Source organism: Panthera tigris, chromosome D3, assembly GCF_018350195.1.
Source record: "Panthera tigris isolate Pti1 chromosome D3, P.tigris_Pti1_mat1.1, whole genome shotgun sequence".
NCBI lineage: Eukaryota > Metazoa > Chordata > Mammalia > Carnivora > Felidae > Panthera > Panthera tigris.
Window position 1 is genome coordinate 32,209,182 of NC_056671.1, and position 15,801 is coordinate 32,224,982.

Here is a 15,801-nt window from a genome sequence, read left to right on the forward strand (position 1 = left end):
TATCTTTGGCATTGGGGAAAAAAGTTAATTCTTTTACAAGTACAGACCAGAAGAAACCAATTTTGTTGTATTCTTATCTGGTCTATATACTTTTGGTTCTCTGTATAAGGTCACATGCTAGTTTTCATGACTAATTTTAAAGATTTTGGGTTGATATTCAGTTTAATTACCAAAATTACAAGACGCACATTTCAAACTGCACTTAGGATTGTTGATGGAATTAGCCTCCTTAGAGGAGTGATAATCTGCAATTCTCTGATGGGGATGGAGTCATTATAGATCACCTTGAAGATAATTACTATCGGGAGATGACCGCTATGGTGAAACTTAATGCCAGGACAAATGGAGGGAGATGGGGTATCACATTATTCTTTGAAAGTGTTTGAAATAGCAAAAGTTTAGTTGATCATAGTGGGATGTACAAATTCAAAACATCTGCTTTTTATTTACTACTCATGCTTGGTGGAGTGAGGAATGAAGTGTGAGGACTTTTTTCTTGCTCTGTGCCAATGTAGAGAGACAATGTAAGTAGCAGAAAGAGCTGAGCTGGTCAGGAGGCCTGGATTCCAGTCCCATCTCTTTCATTTACTAGTCCTATATTTTATCTTCTGTAAGATAGGGATAATAATATCTGACCTTCAAGTTGTGTAACTGAAGAAAGCACTTTGAAAGTATAAAATGTTCACTTTTAAGATTATAAAGTAGTATAATTGTGGGCAATGAAAATTTAGGTTATAAACACTGAAAAAAATATGCTGTTCTATTTTTTCCTTTTTGGTGCACTTTTCCAGGTGAATGTGCCTCTTAGGAGCAGTTGTCTGGGAGTGACTGGATTAAGCTTGGGCTGCACAGGCAGATTGTGCTCCCTGAAAGACTCATAGCAGCTCACCCAGCATGTCCAGAGTGTGAAGCATGAAGTACATTTATCCTGCAAAAATGATAAGTAAATATAAGATTAAAAATTTCAAGAATTCCATTTTTAGTAAATGCAGCAACAAAATCAATGAAAACTAAAATCATATTCAGAGTAATACATGCCACTATTTTTCACAGATCTCACAGCACTTTGAAAGAGCCATTTACGTGTTGATTTGAATTGTTCAGACATTTTAACTACATAGAGCAATTTTTTTAAAGTGGTGAAGCCAAGAATAAAAAAATAAAATCAGTGACAGAAATTGGAACAAAATATACTCTACAAGAAGGTACCTGAATCTTTGAATTTGAATTGAAAATGAGAAAATGGGAAGGTGCCAAATCATTCCACAGTACTGCCTCAGCCCTGAGAATATATGGACCTCTGATAGTCTTTGAGTTGTCAGCTGTCACCTTCTCAGAATGTGATGATGGACGTGGGGCTTATCAAAATTTCAAAGGGTTCTGAAAATCATATAAAAAGTAGAAGTATACTGTCTTTGTATAAAAATGTGTCAAGTGTTCAGGTTATATAATGAAGAGATTTATAATAGAAGATCGCTAAGATTTTGGAGATTTATCCTTTTTTCCTGCATACATCAAACAACATTCTACTTGTCATCTTGCCTCAACTTAATTCCATATAAACTCACAAAGGCCAGAAAGTTACTTGAAATACAGTATATCAGTCATGATTTTGTATCTGGAAAAAGAAAACACACACACAACACCTATTTTATGTAATCTTCCTGTGACCAAAATGTATTTGTATGCTTAAAAATTATCACTTAGGAAAGGATAAAAAATCCTGTTGTGGAGTCATTTTAAAGAACACATCTTTTAATATTAACATTTGAGGTAAAATTTGGATTTTTCTCTCACTTCCAGTCCCTTCTTCCCTTCACTGTTAACCTTTACTTGGAGATTTATTTATTGCCCTATGCCAGGAGTAGCAAGTGACTGGCTCATGGATTCATCAATTCATTAATTCACTTAAATTGTCTTTTGTGGGGGAGTAAAGATAACAAAAATGTAATTGATCTTGGTGGGCTGTAGCTATCAGAGTGAAACAGGACAGCAATATCTTATACAGCCAGGAGATGGTGGTGGTGTCCATAAAAGTAGACCATTTAGTTTTCTGCATTGTCGGGACTGTTTTAAAGCCCTCTATTTTCAAAATTCACACAGGATCTAAACATTTTAAATGTCAAATTTTGGGAATGTTCTCCCATTTTTAAATCAAGGGGCTTTGTTTCCACATCTATATAAGGAATTCGATCTTTCTTCTCAGGGCATTGGCACACATAGCACATTTTTGCAAATGGAATTATGAACCTATGATTAAGTGATGTTACTTAAGGGGGGTTTTGTTATCTGTTGTAGTGAAATTATAATAAGGTGACTAGGGTGAAGCTTTTTTCTCCCCTCTCTTTTAATTCCTTACTCTTTTTTAAAATATCCTTTTGATTTTCTCTCTTCTCCCCACTACTACTCTATGTGGTATCTTAAGCATAAATAATAGACCTCTGTAATTTCTACTGCAAGATGCAGTTGTTAAGAGTGTGAGATCTAATATCACAAACTGCCTTAAAAGTTTTATTGGTAGTTAGTATACATTTCTTACTTGGTTGATGCTTTCAACTCTGTCAAGTTCTGACACAGGACTAGCCTCAGAGTGTAATGTTACCAAGTAAACTCATTTACCAATGAGTGATTGTTTTATCTAAGACTTATGTTTTATTGCATAACTTAATGAATTCAGCAAGGCCCTCGGGAGTACAGTATTTCTTTCTTTAATTCTATGGCTAATTGCCCTCAGTTCAATTTTGCCACTGTGATATCAATTCCACATCGTCTGAATCTACTGGGTTAATTGCACTATGATGGGTGTGATCATTGGAGACTTAGTGAGGAGTTTTAGAAATAATACAAAATGAATCCGGAAGGATGCCGAAATTAATGTCTACAAATTATTTACAAAATGTTTATATCCCAGGCCCTGATCTACGCGCTTGGGGGAAGTCAGTGAGCAAAACCCATAAAAGGCCTCCATCCTCATGGGACTTAACAATGAACATGGGAGGACCTAGTCAATAAACAATACATCTAAATAAATTATACGGTATATTGATGGCGACAGCTACTCCAGAAAGAGCAAGGGCGGGTCCGGGACATGACGAAGGGGTGAGGCCGGGCGCAGTACGAACTCGGCTGGTCAAGAGAAACCGCGTGCAGGCTTGAAGGAGGCGCGGGATCAGCGCCCTGCGGGAGGGGTCCTGCGGTGGATGGGGGCAGGCGGGGCGGCCTGGGAGCCGGTGCCGCAGCAGTTCAACAGACCTTCATTAGGAATTCGCTCCAGTCTGGGTTCGAGTTCCTAATTAGACTTCCGGCGAGCCAATTTCAGGGGGATCCAGCGCCAGCGGCCTCTCCGCTTGGCGGGGCTGGCTGCGGTCGGAATGATCAGCGCGGCGGCGGAGCGCGGCGGCGGAGCGCGCGCCGCAGCTCCCAGTCGTGCGGACCCCTAGAGGGGAGGCTCCGCAGCCCGGGCACTGAGCGCGCGACGGGCGCGGGGCGGGGCCGGCGGACGCCATCGCGTCGCTACGGGCTGCCGGCGGCGGCGGCGGCGGCGGCCTGGTCAGGACGGCCGCGGCGTCCTCGCCGCGCTCCGCTCGCCCACGGCCGCCGGGCCCTAGCCCCGTTCCCTGCCTGGTCCCCCGCGGCGGCGCGCGCGGCCAGGTTGGGCGGGGCGGTTCCGGGGATGAGGAGGCGGCGGCGCGCCGAGACGATGCTCCGGACCTGAAGAGACGCCGGCACAAGGCGCGGCGGCCGAGCGCAGCGCCGACCCGCGGGATGGCTCAGCCGGCGGGCCCGGCGGGCGGCGGGGAGCCCCGGGCGGAGCCGGCGGGTGGCGAGGGGCCGCCGGACCCCGAGGCGGCGGGCGGCCCGCCGGACGCGCTGAGCTTGGAGGAGATACTGAGGCTCTACAACCAGCCCATCAACGAGGAGCAGGCGTGGGCCGTGTGCTACCAGTGCTGCGGCTCCCTGCGTGCCGCGGACGCCGGCCGCCGCCAGCCCCGCCACCGCGTGCGCTCAGCCGCGCAGATCCGTGTCTGGAGGGACGGCGCCGTCACCCTGGCGCCCGGCGACGCGGGAGAGCCGCCCCCCGCTGCGGGTGAGGCCGCCGACCTGCGCCCCCCCCCCGCGGAGAATCCCCGCCGCGACCCTCTTTCCCTCGCTGTCCCCGGCCTGGTCCTTCCGCCCCGCGACCCCCCCCCCCCCCCCCCCCCGCAACGAGAGGACCCCTCCTCGGCCCCTCTTTTCCCTCGCAGTCCCTGGGCCCTGCCCCCTCTCCGCGACCCTTACCTCCCACAGGAGGATCCCCGCTGTGCCCCCCCCCCTTTTCCCTCGCAGTTCCTGGGCCCGGCTCTTCCGCCCCGCGACCCCCCACCTCCCAAGGGAGACCGGGAGGAGCCGGGCCTGGGGCCGGCGGGGGAGGGTGGTGCTGGCGCTGTGGTGGAGCGGCGCCCCACGTAGGTCAGAGCAGGGGGTGGGGGGCGGGTAGCGGCACAAAGAGGGGCTGTGAAGAGGGTGTCTGGGCGGGCCTGCGCCGCCCTCCCCACTCCGGCTGGGCCATCCGACCTGCCCAGGGTGCTGGTAATTGTACACACTGTCATAGGACAGCTGCCCGCGTCTTGTTTGGGAAATGGAATGGGTTGGGTCCTTTTCGTGATAAGCTATGTATACATACTTACATGCCAGGGCTATTTACTGGGGTTGCATTTATGATGTGATAGGTGCTATGAAAGGTTCACGTGAGATCTCACCAAGGATACTTAATTCTGCTGTCAGGAAAATTACACCTTTCAGAATGAATAGTCAGCTAATAGTATTTTTTTAATTTGGCAACAAATTCCTTTGGTTAGGAAATATAAAAAGCCCCGAGGAGAATTTTGTTATATTGGGAGAGATGGAAGGAGATTAAATAATGATTTCTATCTAGCTCCTGAAAATTATAAAACAACTGCTATTTACCTGCGTATTAGAATTTCTTGTGATGAAAAAACAGGTTTGTCGAGTCAAACGTTGACAGGATTTCAGATAAACAGAAAATGGATTTTGGTTAGGTCATTGTCTGGTGTAAATTCTTCAAGATTATCACCTACACGTTAATATGTAGCTAGGGCTTACTCAGATTTGGTGATGGTGATGAAGGGATTGATAATAGGTTTTTCATGTCAGTTTTAATGTAATTCAGTCTTTTGAGAGGCAAGTATGTTAAGAACATAGAGAAATAATCTGCCCTCACTTTTAGAAAGTTGATGAAAGTATCAAAATGCTAACGGTGAAAGATGTAATTCATAAGTAGTTAGTAAAATGACATTTAATGCAAATCCTTATTTAAAATAAAAAACGTTCAAGGTTATAGATAACAATTCTTTCAATTCCACCGGAACGTTAATACATTAATTTGTGTGTGTGTGTGTGTGTGTGTGTGTGTTGTGTGTGTGTGTGTGGTAAACACATTTTAGAACTTTTATTTATTTAAATTGAGTCTTTATAATTCTTTAGAAATTATTTTATTTCAAATAGTTTTTAGTTTATTTGATGTGTTTATTGTTTTTAAGTTTTGACTTAACATTAGTGGAAAATACTCGGGATTATAATTTACTTACAGTGTATTAATATATTAAAAGATAAATTTATTGTAAAATACAGCAAAGCCATGCCTTGGAATCTGGCATTTCTAAGGAAAATAATGTTGGGTGCGACCCCGTTTTATTTTATTATTATTTTTTTAATGTTTATTTATTTTTGAGAGAGAGCGCAAGCAGGGAAGGGGCAGAGAGAGAGGGAGACAGAATCTGAAGCAGGCTCCAGGCTCTGAGCTGTCACCACAGAGCCTGACAAGGGGCTGAACCCATAAGCCACTAGATCATGACCTTTGAGCTGGAGTCAGACATCACACCCTTAACTGAGCCACCCAGGTGCCCTGCAACCCCCTTTTAGAAGTAGCATTTGGTACTGGTGTCTTCTGGAAGGAACAAACAGCAGTTTACATTATCTTTCTCTTGAACTTGATCCCAGAAGAGTGTGGTTTATGTTATGTTTATGGACCTACAGTAGTTTACTTGTCAAAGACAAGGGTGTATTCTGGTGGTAGTTAAAATGAATTATCGTTATTATTTTGCATCATTCCTATGAGTGATAACATCTTGACCTCAATGTAATACTCTTTTCACGGAGAGAATAGTAGTTTCCCTGCAGTAGCGGCAATGGATTTATAAACACTTTGTGTTGTTCCTTAGTTCTTTTTTTTTTTTTTTAATTTTTAAAGTTTATTTTGAGAGAGAGAGAGGGAATGAGGGGGGGAGGGACATGGAGAGAGAGAGAGAGAGAGAGAGAGAGAGAGAGAGAGAGAGAGAATATCCCAATCCCAAGCAGGCTCCAAGCCATCAGCGCAGAACCTGATGCAGGGCTTGAACCCACAAACAGCAAATCATGACTTGAACTGAGATCAGTCAATAGTCAGATGCTTAACTGCACTACACAGGCACCCCATCTTCTTCCTTAGTTCTGCTCATGATTTCTGCTACCAGTTGTGGAGAGAGCCCAACCAAAGTTGTTGATACAATCTTGAGCATTTTAGGGTTGACTGATTAAAAATCTTTAGGAAGTTCATACCAAAATGTTGTTTGTATTAATTTATTTACTCCTAGGATTTAAGAGTAGTTGCATGGCTACAGAAGGTACAACTGAGCACTTAATCTTGATTCTTAAAAATTAATGATAACTTATACTGTGCACATGTATAAATTGTTTTTAAGGAAAAATGGTAATCATGACACTTCAATTCTAAGAAGTACTTTTTCATTGTAGGGCATTTTCCATGTATGTTGTTGGCAATCAACAGCATTTATATTTTCATACATTTACCCATTGATTTATTTCCAAATGGAGGTTTAGGGAAATTAAGGGACTTGCTTAAATTCATACTGGTAACTTTGAATAAAATCCAGGTCTTTCAACCTCTAGGCTTAGAAACAGATTTGGTTTGAATTTGGGTCATGATTCCTCCCCTTCCTAGCTGAGTAACCTTGAGTAACTTCCTTAACCTCCCTTAATTAATGAGTTAAAGACACTCAAGTTCTGCATATGTAGTCACCCTGAGTCCAGCCTTGTCATCTGTAAAATGAGAATAGATGACTTTTTCACGAGTGTTTAAGTGAGATGACGCGTGTAAAATGACAACAGCAAGGCTTAGTATGTAGCAGATACTCAGTAAGTTTTAGTTTCCTTTTTCCCCTAATGCTGAGTCCTTTCACACCACCATGGTGCCTCTGGTCCTGCAATTCTGCATTTTTACTCAGAATTGGGACAAATGTTTGGGTCAGGGTTTCTCAGTCTCAGCACCATTGACATTTTTGGATGAATAGTTCGGTATGGGGCTTCCCTGTGCCTGTATAGGATGTACAGCAGCATCCGTGATCTCTACCCACTGGATGCCACTAACTACCCATCCCCTCCCCCAAGTCCTAACAATGAAAAATGTCTCTGGACATGTCTAAATGTCCCCTGGGAGGGCAAAGTGATCTGTTGAGAACTATTGGTCTAGCAGATGATGAGTGGTACGCAGGGTTGTGTTCAGAGTGGAGAATCGGATCCTCGCGGTTATCCTCCAGTGAGTGAGTCTTTCAGCTGGCCACTGTTCCCTCTGCTGTTGAATGAATGAACAAGTGGTATTGGTTCCCTATCAGTAGTATTGCTCCTCTTAATCCCATAGATGCGTGGGACGCATGTTGCTCACATGCTTTCTGAACTTGTTTTGGGGTTGAATATAGTAGTAATTGATTTTAGTTCTTGTTTACTTTTAACAGTGTTGATACATCCAGAATGTTCACAATCAGTTTGAATTAAATTAGAAATACTTTATAAAAGAAATAGGAAAATGATGAAAGATGTGGGAGACACGGAAATGAGACCAATACGGAAAAAAAAAAAGGAATAGGCAATTTTATTTAGCATTCAGATATAATCTAGTGCCATATACTAACATGGCCATGAAAGCAGTGTGATAAAGGACTGAAGGAGATAAATTAAAGAAGAAGAAAATATTAGTTCTTTAAAGGATGTCTTAAGAGTGAAAATGATTAAATCATGAATTAGTATATTTTATGAAGTTATTTCTGTGATGATAGAAGGAAACTTGCTTAGAATCAAGAGGGCTTATGATTCTTCTTAGGTGGATAACTTAACATTTTTATTTTACCCAATGTTTATGTACTTGTAGCCATAGTAAGACCTTATTGTCTGGTAACAGTTTGATGAAGTTTTTGCTTTCACACCTCTGTCAAATGAGTTAAAGACACTTAGGGTCTACATATAGAGCCTGCTCTTTGTCACCAGTGTACCTAACTGGCATTTCGAACACATTTTACTATACACATTATTTAGTAAGAGTCATTGATGGAATTTAGGTTATATTTCAGATCTTTGAAAGATTGAAACTTTTTTTTTTCCTGGGATGCCACAAAGAATTATTAATAACAGCGGTATTAGAGCTTAGATCCATTGCATGATCTCTCAGCAGCCTCTTAGTCCTTAAATACTCATCTGACAAAAAAAAACATTTCAGATTTTGGTTTCAAAATCTTTGATGTATCTATAATGGTAGATGTATAAAGAACATTTAAAATGACCACATCTTGATTTAAAATAATCTTAGATTGGTAATAGGTTTTCCTTTGAGGAACAATGAAAACCTGCGTGCATACTAATAACGACATCCCTTGGTATAGGAAACATTCAGGCTTTGTTTGGACTTTGAAAAGAGGACATGATCCGTCACCTTCTCAGCAAGTTTCATGCTAATTTGGTGGGAGAATTGGTCTTGGAATAATATACTATTTGATTTTAAAGAGAGACCGAATAGTTGTGGAGAAGGTTAAAATAGTGAAAACATATTTTAAAAGATTAATTCTTGTTCATTCTTGGTATAATTCTTGAGTGTTCACATCCTGATCATTAAATGGAAGGAACTTTTGAGATTTATGTGCATGTGTCCAGGGTAGAGTTTGGGGGTGAATGATGGTATTAGGGGTTGGTGAAATGTCTTATCAGGCACAGTAATAGGTAAGGATTATTCCATTTGAACAGTATGTTCAAATATGTTGGGTAATTAAATTTTAAAAACATGAATTGAGTTCCTGCTATTGTGTAAGCAGTGAGCGATATAAAAATAAATTGTTTTAGACATTGAAGAAGAGAAGATAAAACATAAACACAGTGGAAAGTTTACCACGAAGCTAGTGCAGCTTCAACCCTGAGCCCACTTATTTACACAAGCCTCTTCTAGGCCCCTGGGTGGGGCTTCAGTGATATGTTCAGGTAGTCATTTACAAAATTAAGATATTTTAGCCATAATCAGTAACATTGCTGTCACTTTTGACTCCAGTTTACCCTCCAACATACTTCTAGTTGTGTTGCATTATGTGAGAGTAGCCACGGACATTTTTGGCAGAAATTGTGCAATAGTGCGTTTGTGGTTTGTATCTGTGTTTCTGCCTTCTGCAGAGGAAAACAGTGGAAAGAGTTTGGTTATATACAGATATGGGTACTTAAGTAAGTTAAGGTTCTTTTGGAAAGCCATTAGCCTCACCAAGAATTATGACTCATCTTTAGAAGAAAACAACCATTGATCTACCAAGGACTATATGTTGGTAAGAGATGACGAGTCACGCTCTGCCTGTTTTATTTCTAAGGTCAGAATCACTTTCCCGCATCACAAATTCTGTAAAATGGCAACAGTTCCCATCCTGCTTTCATGATAGTGTCATCTGAGCCATATTATGTTTCCCGCTTGCTTCCTGTTGGCTAAGTAGAAAAAAGAGAAACAATCTTCTAGATATTTGTTTAAAACTCTGAGGAAAACATTGCCTATTACCAAAAATAGTGGGTTTTTTATAAACATTTTTTAAAATGTTTATTTATTTTTGAGAGAGAGAGAGGGGCAGAGAGAGAAGGAGACACAGAATCTGAAGCAGGCTCTAGGCTCTGAGCTGTCAGCACTGAGCCCGATGCGGGGCTTGAACTTGTAAACTGCAAGATCATGACCCGAGCCGAAGTCGGAGGCTTAACCGACTGAGCCACCCAGGTGTCCCAATAAGCTTTTTATTTTGAGATAATTTTAGATATACAGAAAAGTTTGAAAGATAGCACAGAGAATTCCTGTGTACTTCTTACCCACTTCTCTTAATGTTACCATCTTCTACTGTGCTGTTTGTCAAAACTAAGAAGCCAGCGCTGGCACATTGCTTTAATTAAACTCCATACTTCACTTGGATTTCCCTAGTTTTTCTGTTAATGGCCTTTTTCCTGTATAATATGGAATACTGTATTATTCCATAATACAGTATGGAATACTTCTGGTCTGTTGTGGTTTCTTAGACTTTCCTGGTTTCCCCTGAGTTGACAGTCTTGAGGAGTACTGGTCAGGGGTTTTGCAGGCTATCCTTCCATTTACGTTTGCCTAATGTTTTCCTGACTAGACTGGGGTTATGTGTTTGGGCAAAGAATTATTACCACATAGGGAAAGGGGCTCCTCTCATCACGTAGGATGGAGGCATACGATATTGACACGACACCACTGGGGATATGCACTTACTTGCTGGGTTTCTCCACTAAAGAGTTACCTTTTCTACAATCTTTTCTTTGGAAAGGAGTCACTAAGTCTAGCCTGCATTCGAGAAGGGGGCCTCTTCCTGGAGGGGTGAATTAATATTGTTATTACTACTTAATTTTATATTACTTAATTTTAATATAATTTTATATTTTGTTACTACTTAATATTATTTGGACTTCTTCTGTAAGGAAGATTTGTCCCTTTCCCCCCCATTTATGTATTTATATCATTCTGGAATCATGTATATTTTATACTTCGTTATTCATTACCATGTTATTTTGTTGCTCAAATTGTTCCCGCTGTAGCCATTGGAAGCTCCTTCATGTTGGCTCCTGTGTCCCTTTGACATGCAGCCATCCTTTTGTGTTTTTGAGCACATCTTTACTTTCTGGTGCTACAAGATACTTTAAGGTTTATGATGTGTATGTATTTTGTCCTGGCCCTACAATCAGACATACCTCTAAGGAGCTCAGCACGGGGTATGATTGCTGATGCTGGTGTTGTTTTGTTTTAAATATAGAAGAATTCAAATAGCATAAGGCATAGTTCTTTTTGGTGTTCAAACTTTGTTAGATTTGTGAGGTATCTCTTTCTGGTATCTCGCTTTTACTGGCATGCCTACCACATCTTTTCCGCAGTTATGTAATGAATACCACAGAGCCAAGTTGAATACAGAGGTTGAGAGAGAGCAGTCTGTACACGCTGTTTACCCGAAGGGAAAGATACCTGGGGACTAAAGCCAGGGGAGCCTGATTGGGATATCAACTTGGATATACTGGAGCTGAGGGGAGGTCAGTGAAATGTGGCCTGGGGTCCAGTATGGAGTGACTGGAGTATGTGGGTGGTCAAGAACTGGTTTGGGACAAATCTTGTCATCATTGGCCTTCCTGTTATAAGTAGTTATGGATACTCAGGGCTAGCTGTCCCTGAGGCTGCAGTAGAACCATGCAGAATGTTGGTGATTGATCACATTTGAAATAGTTGTCCATTTTGTAAACATGCATTTGCATTACTGCTCTGGAGTATAGGGTGTGGATAAAATATATTCTTGTGATATGCTCATAAAATATCTTAACCAAACATGCATTATTGAATTTTTATTAAAATGTCATATAAACTACTTGCTGTATTATTCTCCGGACAGTGCAGAGATCTTAGAACATCCTAACTTCGTTGATCTCTTTTTGTTGTTTTATGATTGTTGACATGTATTTTAGTTTATCATAGATTTAAAATATGACATCATTTTTGTGCAATTTAATATTCATTTAGATTTTTTCACGTATTTGCCATTCCCATGCTCTGTAGTTCTTCCTGCATTACTATACTTTCTTCTGGGATCATTTCCCTTCTGTTTGAAGAATTCCTTTAGTATTTACTTTAGTGCAAGTCTGTTACTATTAAATTCACTCAGTTTTTGCTATTTGTAAATATCTCTATTTTGTCTTTATTTTAAAAGCGAATTTTCATTAAGGTATAACTCACAGAAAAGTGCATAAATTATAAATGATGAATTTTCACAATGTGAATACACTGTGTAATCAGAATACAGGTCAAGGAACAGGACGTTATTAACATCCCAGCAGACCTGTCTGTATACCCTTTGAGTCAGCAACCACCCCAAGAGTCACCACTGTCATGAATTATAACACCATAAGTTTTGCATATATTTGAACCTATGTGTACAGAATCAACTAGTATTATACAGCCTAATGCGTGAGTTTTTTTCTCTGAGCTTTCTGAGATTGATCTGTATTGTTGCATATAGTTGTAGTTCATTCACATTTTAGTATCATACCCCCTTGTATTAATATACTATAATTTATCCATGGTTGTTTGATTTTTTGGATCCTACATTTGGATATTGAGCTATTGGAAATTATGGAAAATGCTGTTGTGAACATTATTAAGCAGATCTTTGGGTGAACGAATATAGCATTTGTGTTGAGTATATACCTAAAGGTAGAATTGCTAGTTCATAGTAGTTGGGTATTTTCAGTGTTAATAGGTACTGCCAAAAGTTTTTTTCCAAAATGATTGCATCTCACAAACATTTTGTTTTTTAATTTTATTAAAAGATTGTCTTAATGTTCTTATTTATTTTTGAGAGAGAGAAAGAGAGAGCACAAGTGGGGTAGGGGCAGAGAGAGAGGGGGACAGAGGATCTGAAGCGGGCTCTGTGCTGACTTCAGAGAACCCGATGCGGGGCTTGAGCTCATGAATTGTGAGATCATGACCTGAGAGCCAAAGTTGGACACTTAATCGACCAAGCCGCCCACATGCACCTTTAATTTTAATTTTTTATTTAAAAAATTTAATGTTTACTTATTTTTGAGAAAGAGAGACAGAACACAAATGGGAGAGGGTCAGATAGAGGGAGACACAGAATCTGAAGCAGGCTCCAGGCTCTGAGCTGTCAGCACAGAGCCCAACACGGGGCTCGAACCCATGAACCATGAGATCATGACCTGAGCAACCAAAGTTGGATGCTTAACTGACTGAGCCACCCAGGCATCCCTAATTTTAATTTTTTAAAAAGTTCTTGTTTTAATTCCAGTTAGTTAACATAGTGTTATATTAGTTTCAGGTGTACAATATAGTGATTCAGCAATTCCATATATTACCCAGTGCTCATCACAAGTGTACTCCTTAATTCCTATCACCTATTTAATGCATACCCCCAAGCACCTGCCCTCTGGAACTATCCATTTGTTCTCTGTAATTAAGTTTGTTTCTTTGTTTATGTGTCTCTGTTTCTTTTTTCCCCCCTTTCCTCATTTGCTTTGTTTCTTAAGTTCCACACATGAGTAAAGTCATATGGTATTTGTCTTTCTCTGATTGGCTTATTTCACTTAGCATAATACTCTCTCTCCATCCATGTCATTGCAGATGGCAAGATTTCATTCTTTTTTATGGCTGAATAATATTTCGTTGTGTGTTTGTAACACTTTTTCCTTATTCATCAATTGATGGGACACTGGGCTGCTTCCATATCTTGTCTATCGTAAATAATGCTGCTATAAACATAGGGGGTACGTGTATCCTTTTCAATTAGTGTTTTTGTAGTAGTAGGGTAGTTCTATATTTACCTTTTTGAGGTGTTTTCCATAGTGGCTGTACCAGTTTGCATTCCCACCAACAGTGCACAATTGTCCCTTTTTCTCTACATCTTCACCAACACTTGTTGTTTCTTGTGTTGTTGATTTTAATCATTTTCTATGAGGTGACACCTCATCGTAGTTTTGATTTACATTTCCCTGATGCCACTCCCAAATTTTAAGAATTAAAACCAATCTGGGACATTAGTATGAATTTCATCAGGATTTGATGAGTGTCACGTTTACGGAAAGGCTATATCACTAATAATAGCAGGATTTGCTGGTCCATATGTAACTTCTGAAAACTGACTCTCAGATCTTTTTATGCTACTTGGGCTAATGTATTTTTAAAAATTTGGGTCTGTTGTCTTTTTTCCTCATATTTCCCATTCATGGCCCAGTCTAATTGGAAGCCAAGTTTCTACCCAGTATACTTCTCTCATATCTTATATTTTTCAGAGATAAAGATATATAGAAAGATAGGTGATGAATAGTGGTAGAATGCCACTGTCAGTCACCACAGGTTGTCTGGTTCTGGGCTTGGCCATATCTTCCTGGATTTTAGCGATAATATCATGTTAGAAGAATCGCCCATCCCACGATTTCATTTATTCATTTCACCAGTGTTTGAGTGCCTTCTAAGTGTACTGTACCAGGTTTAAAGATACAAAGAAGAATGAAGTGCACCCATACCTTCAAGAAGATCACAGGTGCATAAACTAACACAGTACAGTTACAGTAATTCTAAAGTGATAGAGACATGTACAGAAAACTGTGTGAGCTTAAGGGAGAGGGTGACTGTGCTGGTGTGATGTAAGGCAGACTTCATAGAGGAGACCAATTTTCTGGAGGCCTTGAAGGATGAGCAGTGGGATAAAGGGAGGACACTTAGGCAGAAGCAACAGCAAGTACAAGGTTTAGAAATGTGGAAGAACTATTCAAAGAACAGTAGTACGTAAATTGTAGAATGGCATTTGTGCTGACACCCACTTCCCCATACCAAAAGCAGACACTGTTTAATCAGTCATTGCATTTTTGCTGCTAAATTTATAAGCAGCTTCAGAGTTCTCAGCTTTGCTTCAGGCAGCCACTACCACTTATTTGGAGTTGGCACGTGAAGTTGAACCTGTTTGTCTTCCTTGCAGTGGGCGTCCACTGTGCCTGGAGCATGGGATGTGTGGGGGTGTGGTGGAGAATGAGACAGACTAGAAAGGTATGTTGGCTGGGATCAGGTTATGAAGGACGTTTTTGTGCTGCACTGTTGAGTTTGTATGTTAGCCTGTATAGGCAATAGAGAGCCATATAAGGATTTTAAGCAGGAAAATGATGTAAGCAGATTACTCTTTTTGGATAGGTAACGATGGGAGTTTTGTAGAAGATGGATTGAATTGGCTAAAAACAAGGGCAGAGACACCAGCAGGCATTTCATACTATCATTAGATCGTAGTAACCTTTAAGTTGCCTAACCAGTTGGGAGTATTTATGGTATGATGGAGGTCTGAACAAGGGCAGACCTCGGGGAGAAAGAGTCTGATTGAGAGCAATCTAGGAAATAGTACAGGACGTGGCCCTTTAGTATTTTTTGTTTTTGTTTTTGTTTTTTTTTAAGTTTATTTATTTTTGAGAGAGTGTACAAGCAGGGGAGGGCCAGAGAGAGAGGGAGACCAAGAATCCCAAGCAGACTCCATGCAGTCAATGCAGAGCCCCATGTGGGACTCACCAACTGAGAGATCATGACCTGAGCCCAAATCAAGAGTGGGAGGCTTAACCAACTGAGCTACCCAGGCACCCCGGCAGGCCCTTTAGTGTTTGATGTGGGGGTGAGAAAGAGGAAGGAATCTTGGAATGCTCTCAGACTTCCCACCTGGGTACTTGGCTGCTGGGAAAGCAGGAGAGGCAGCATAGGGTGGGAAGATAATGACTTGTTAGAAACTAAATTGGCCTGGAAAAAATATTTTTCCTGTGGAGTCATATTTATTCCTACGAAGTTCCTCTGCAGATCAACTCTTTAATGTTGCATGGTAACACGGAACATACAGGAGTAGGCAGTAGAAGGTGTGGTTTTAATTCTCAGCTCTGAAGCTTATATCATAACATGTTTGGGTAAGT

At 41.0% G+C, this 15,801-nt stretch overlaps 2 protein-coding genes across 11 annotated transcripts in view; both read left to right on the top strand.

Annotated features, from left to right (window-relative positions):
* Positions 1–2,296, top strand: part of CEP76 (centrosomal protein 76) — a 41,016-nt gene extending 38,720 nt beyond the window's left edge. For 3 of the 6 annotated variants that reach the window (XM_042961453.1, XM_007085892.3, XM_042961456.1), the window contains exon 13: positions 792–869. Coding sequence is in view for 2 of the 6 variants with exons in the window: in XM_042961455.1 (XP_042817389.1) it covers positions 792–881 (90 nt within the window). In the remaining 4 variants the exon portion in view is untranslated. Of the gene's footprint in view, positions 1–791; positions 1,026–1,053 lie in introns of those variants that run through there. The other 3 variants (XR_006209701.1, XM_042961455.1, XM_042961454.1) reach the window with 3 other exon arrangements.
* A 1,377-nt stretch (positions 2,297–3,673) lies between these two features.
* SPIRE1 (spire type actin nucleation factor 1) overlaps positions 3,674–15,801 on the top strand; it is a 198,655-nt gene continuing 186,527 nt past the window's right edge. For 4 of the 5 annotated variants that reach the window (XM_042961446.1, XM_042961448.1, XM_042961447.1 and 1 more), the window contains exon 1: positions 3,674–4,087. In XM_042961446.1, coding sequence (XP_042817380.1) covers positions 3,766–4,087 — 322 coding nt within the window. In that variant the 5' untranslated portion in view covers positions 3,674–3,765. Of the gene's footprint in view, positions 4,088–4,502; positions 4,570–15,801 lie in introns of those variants that run through there. The other variant, XM_042961452.1, reaches the window with a different exon arrangement.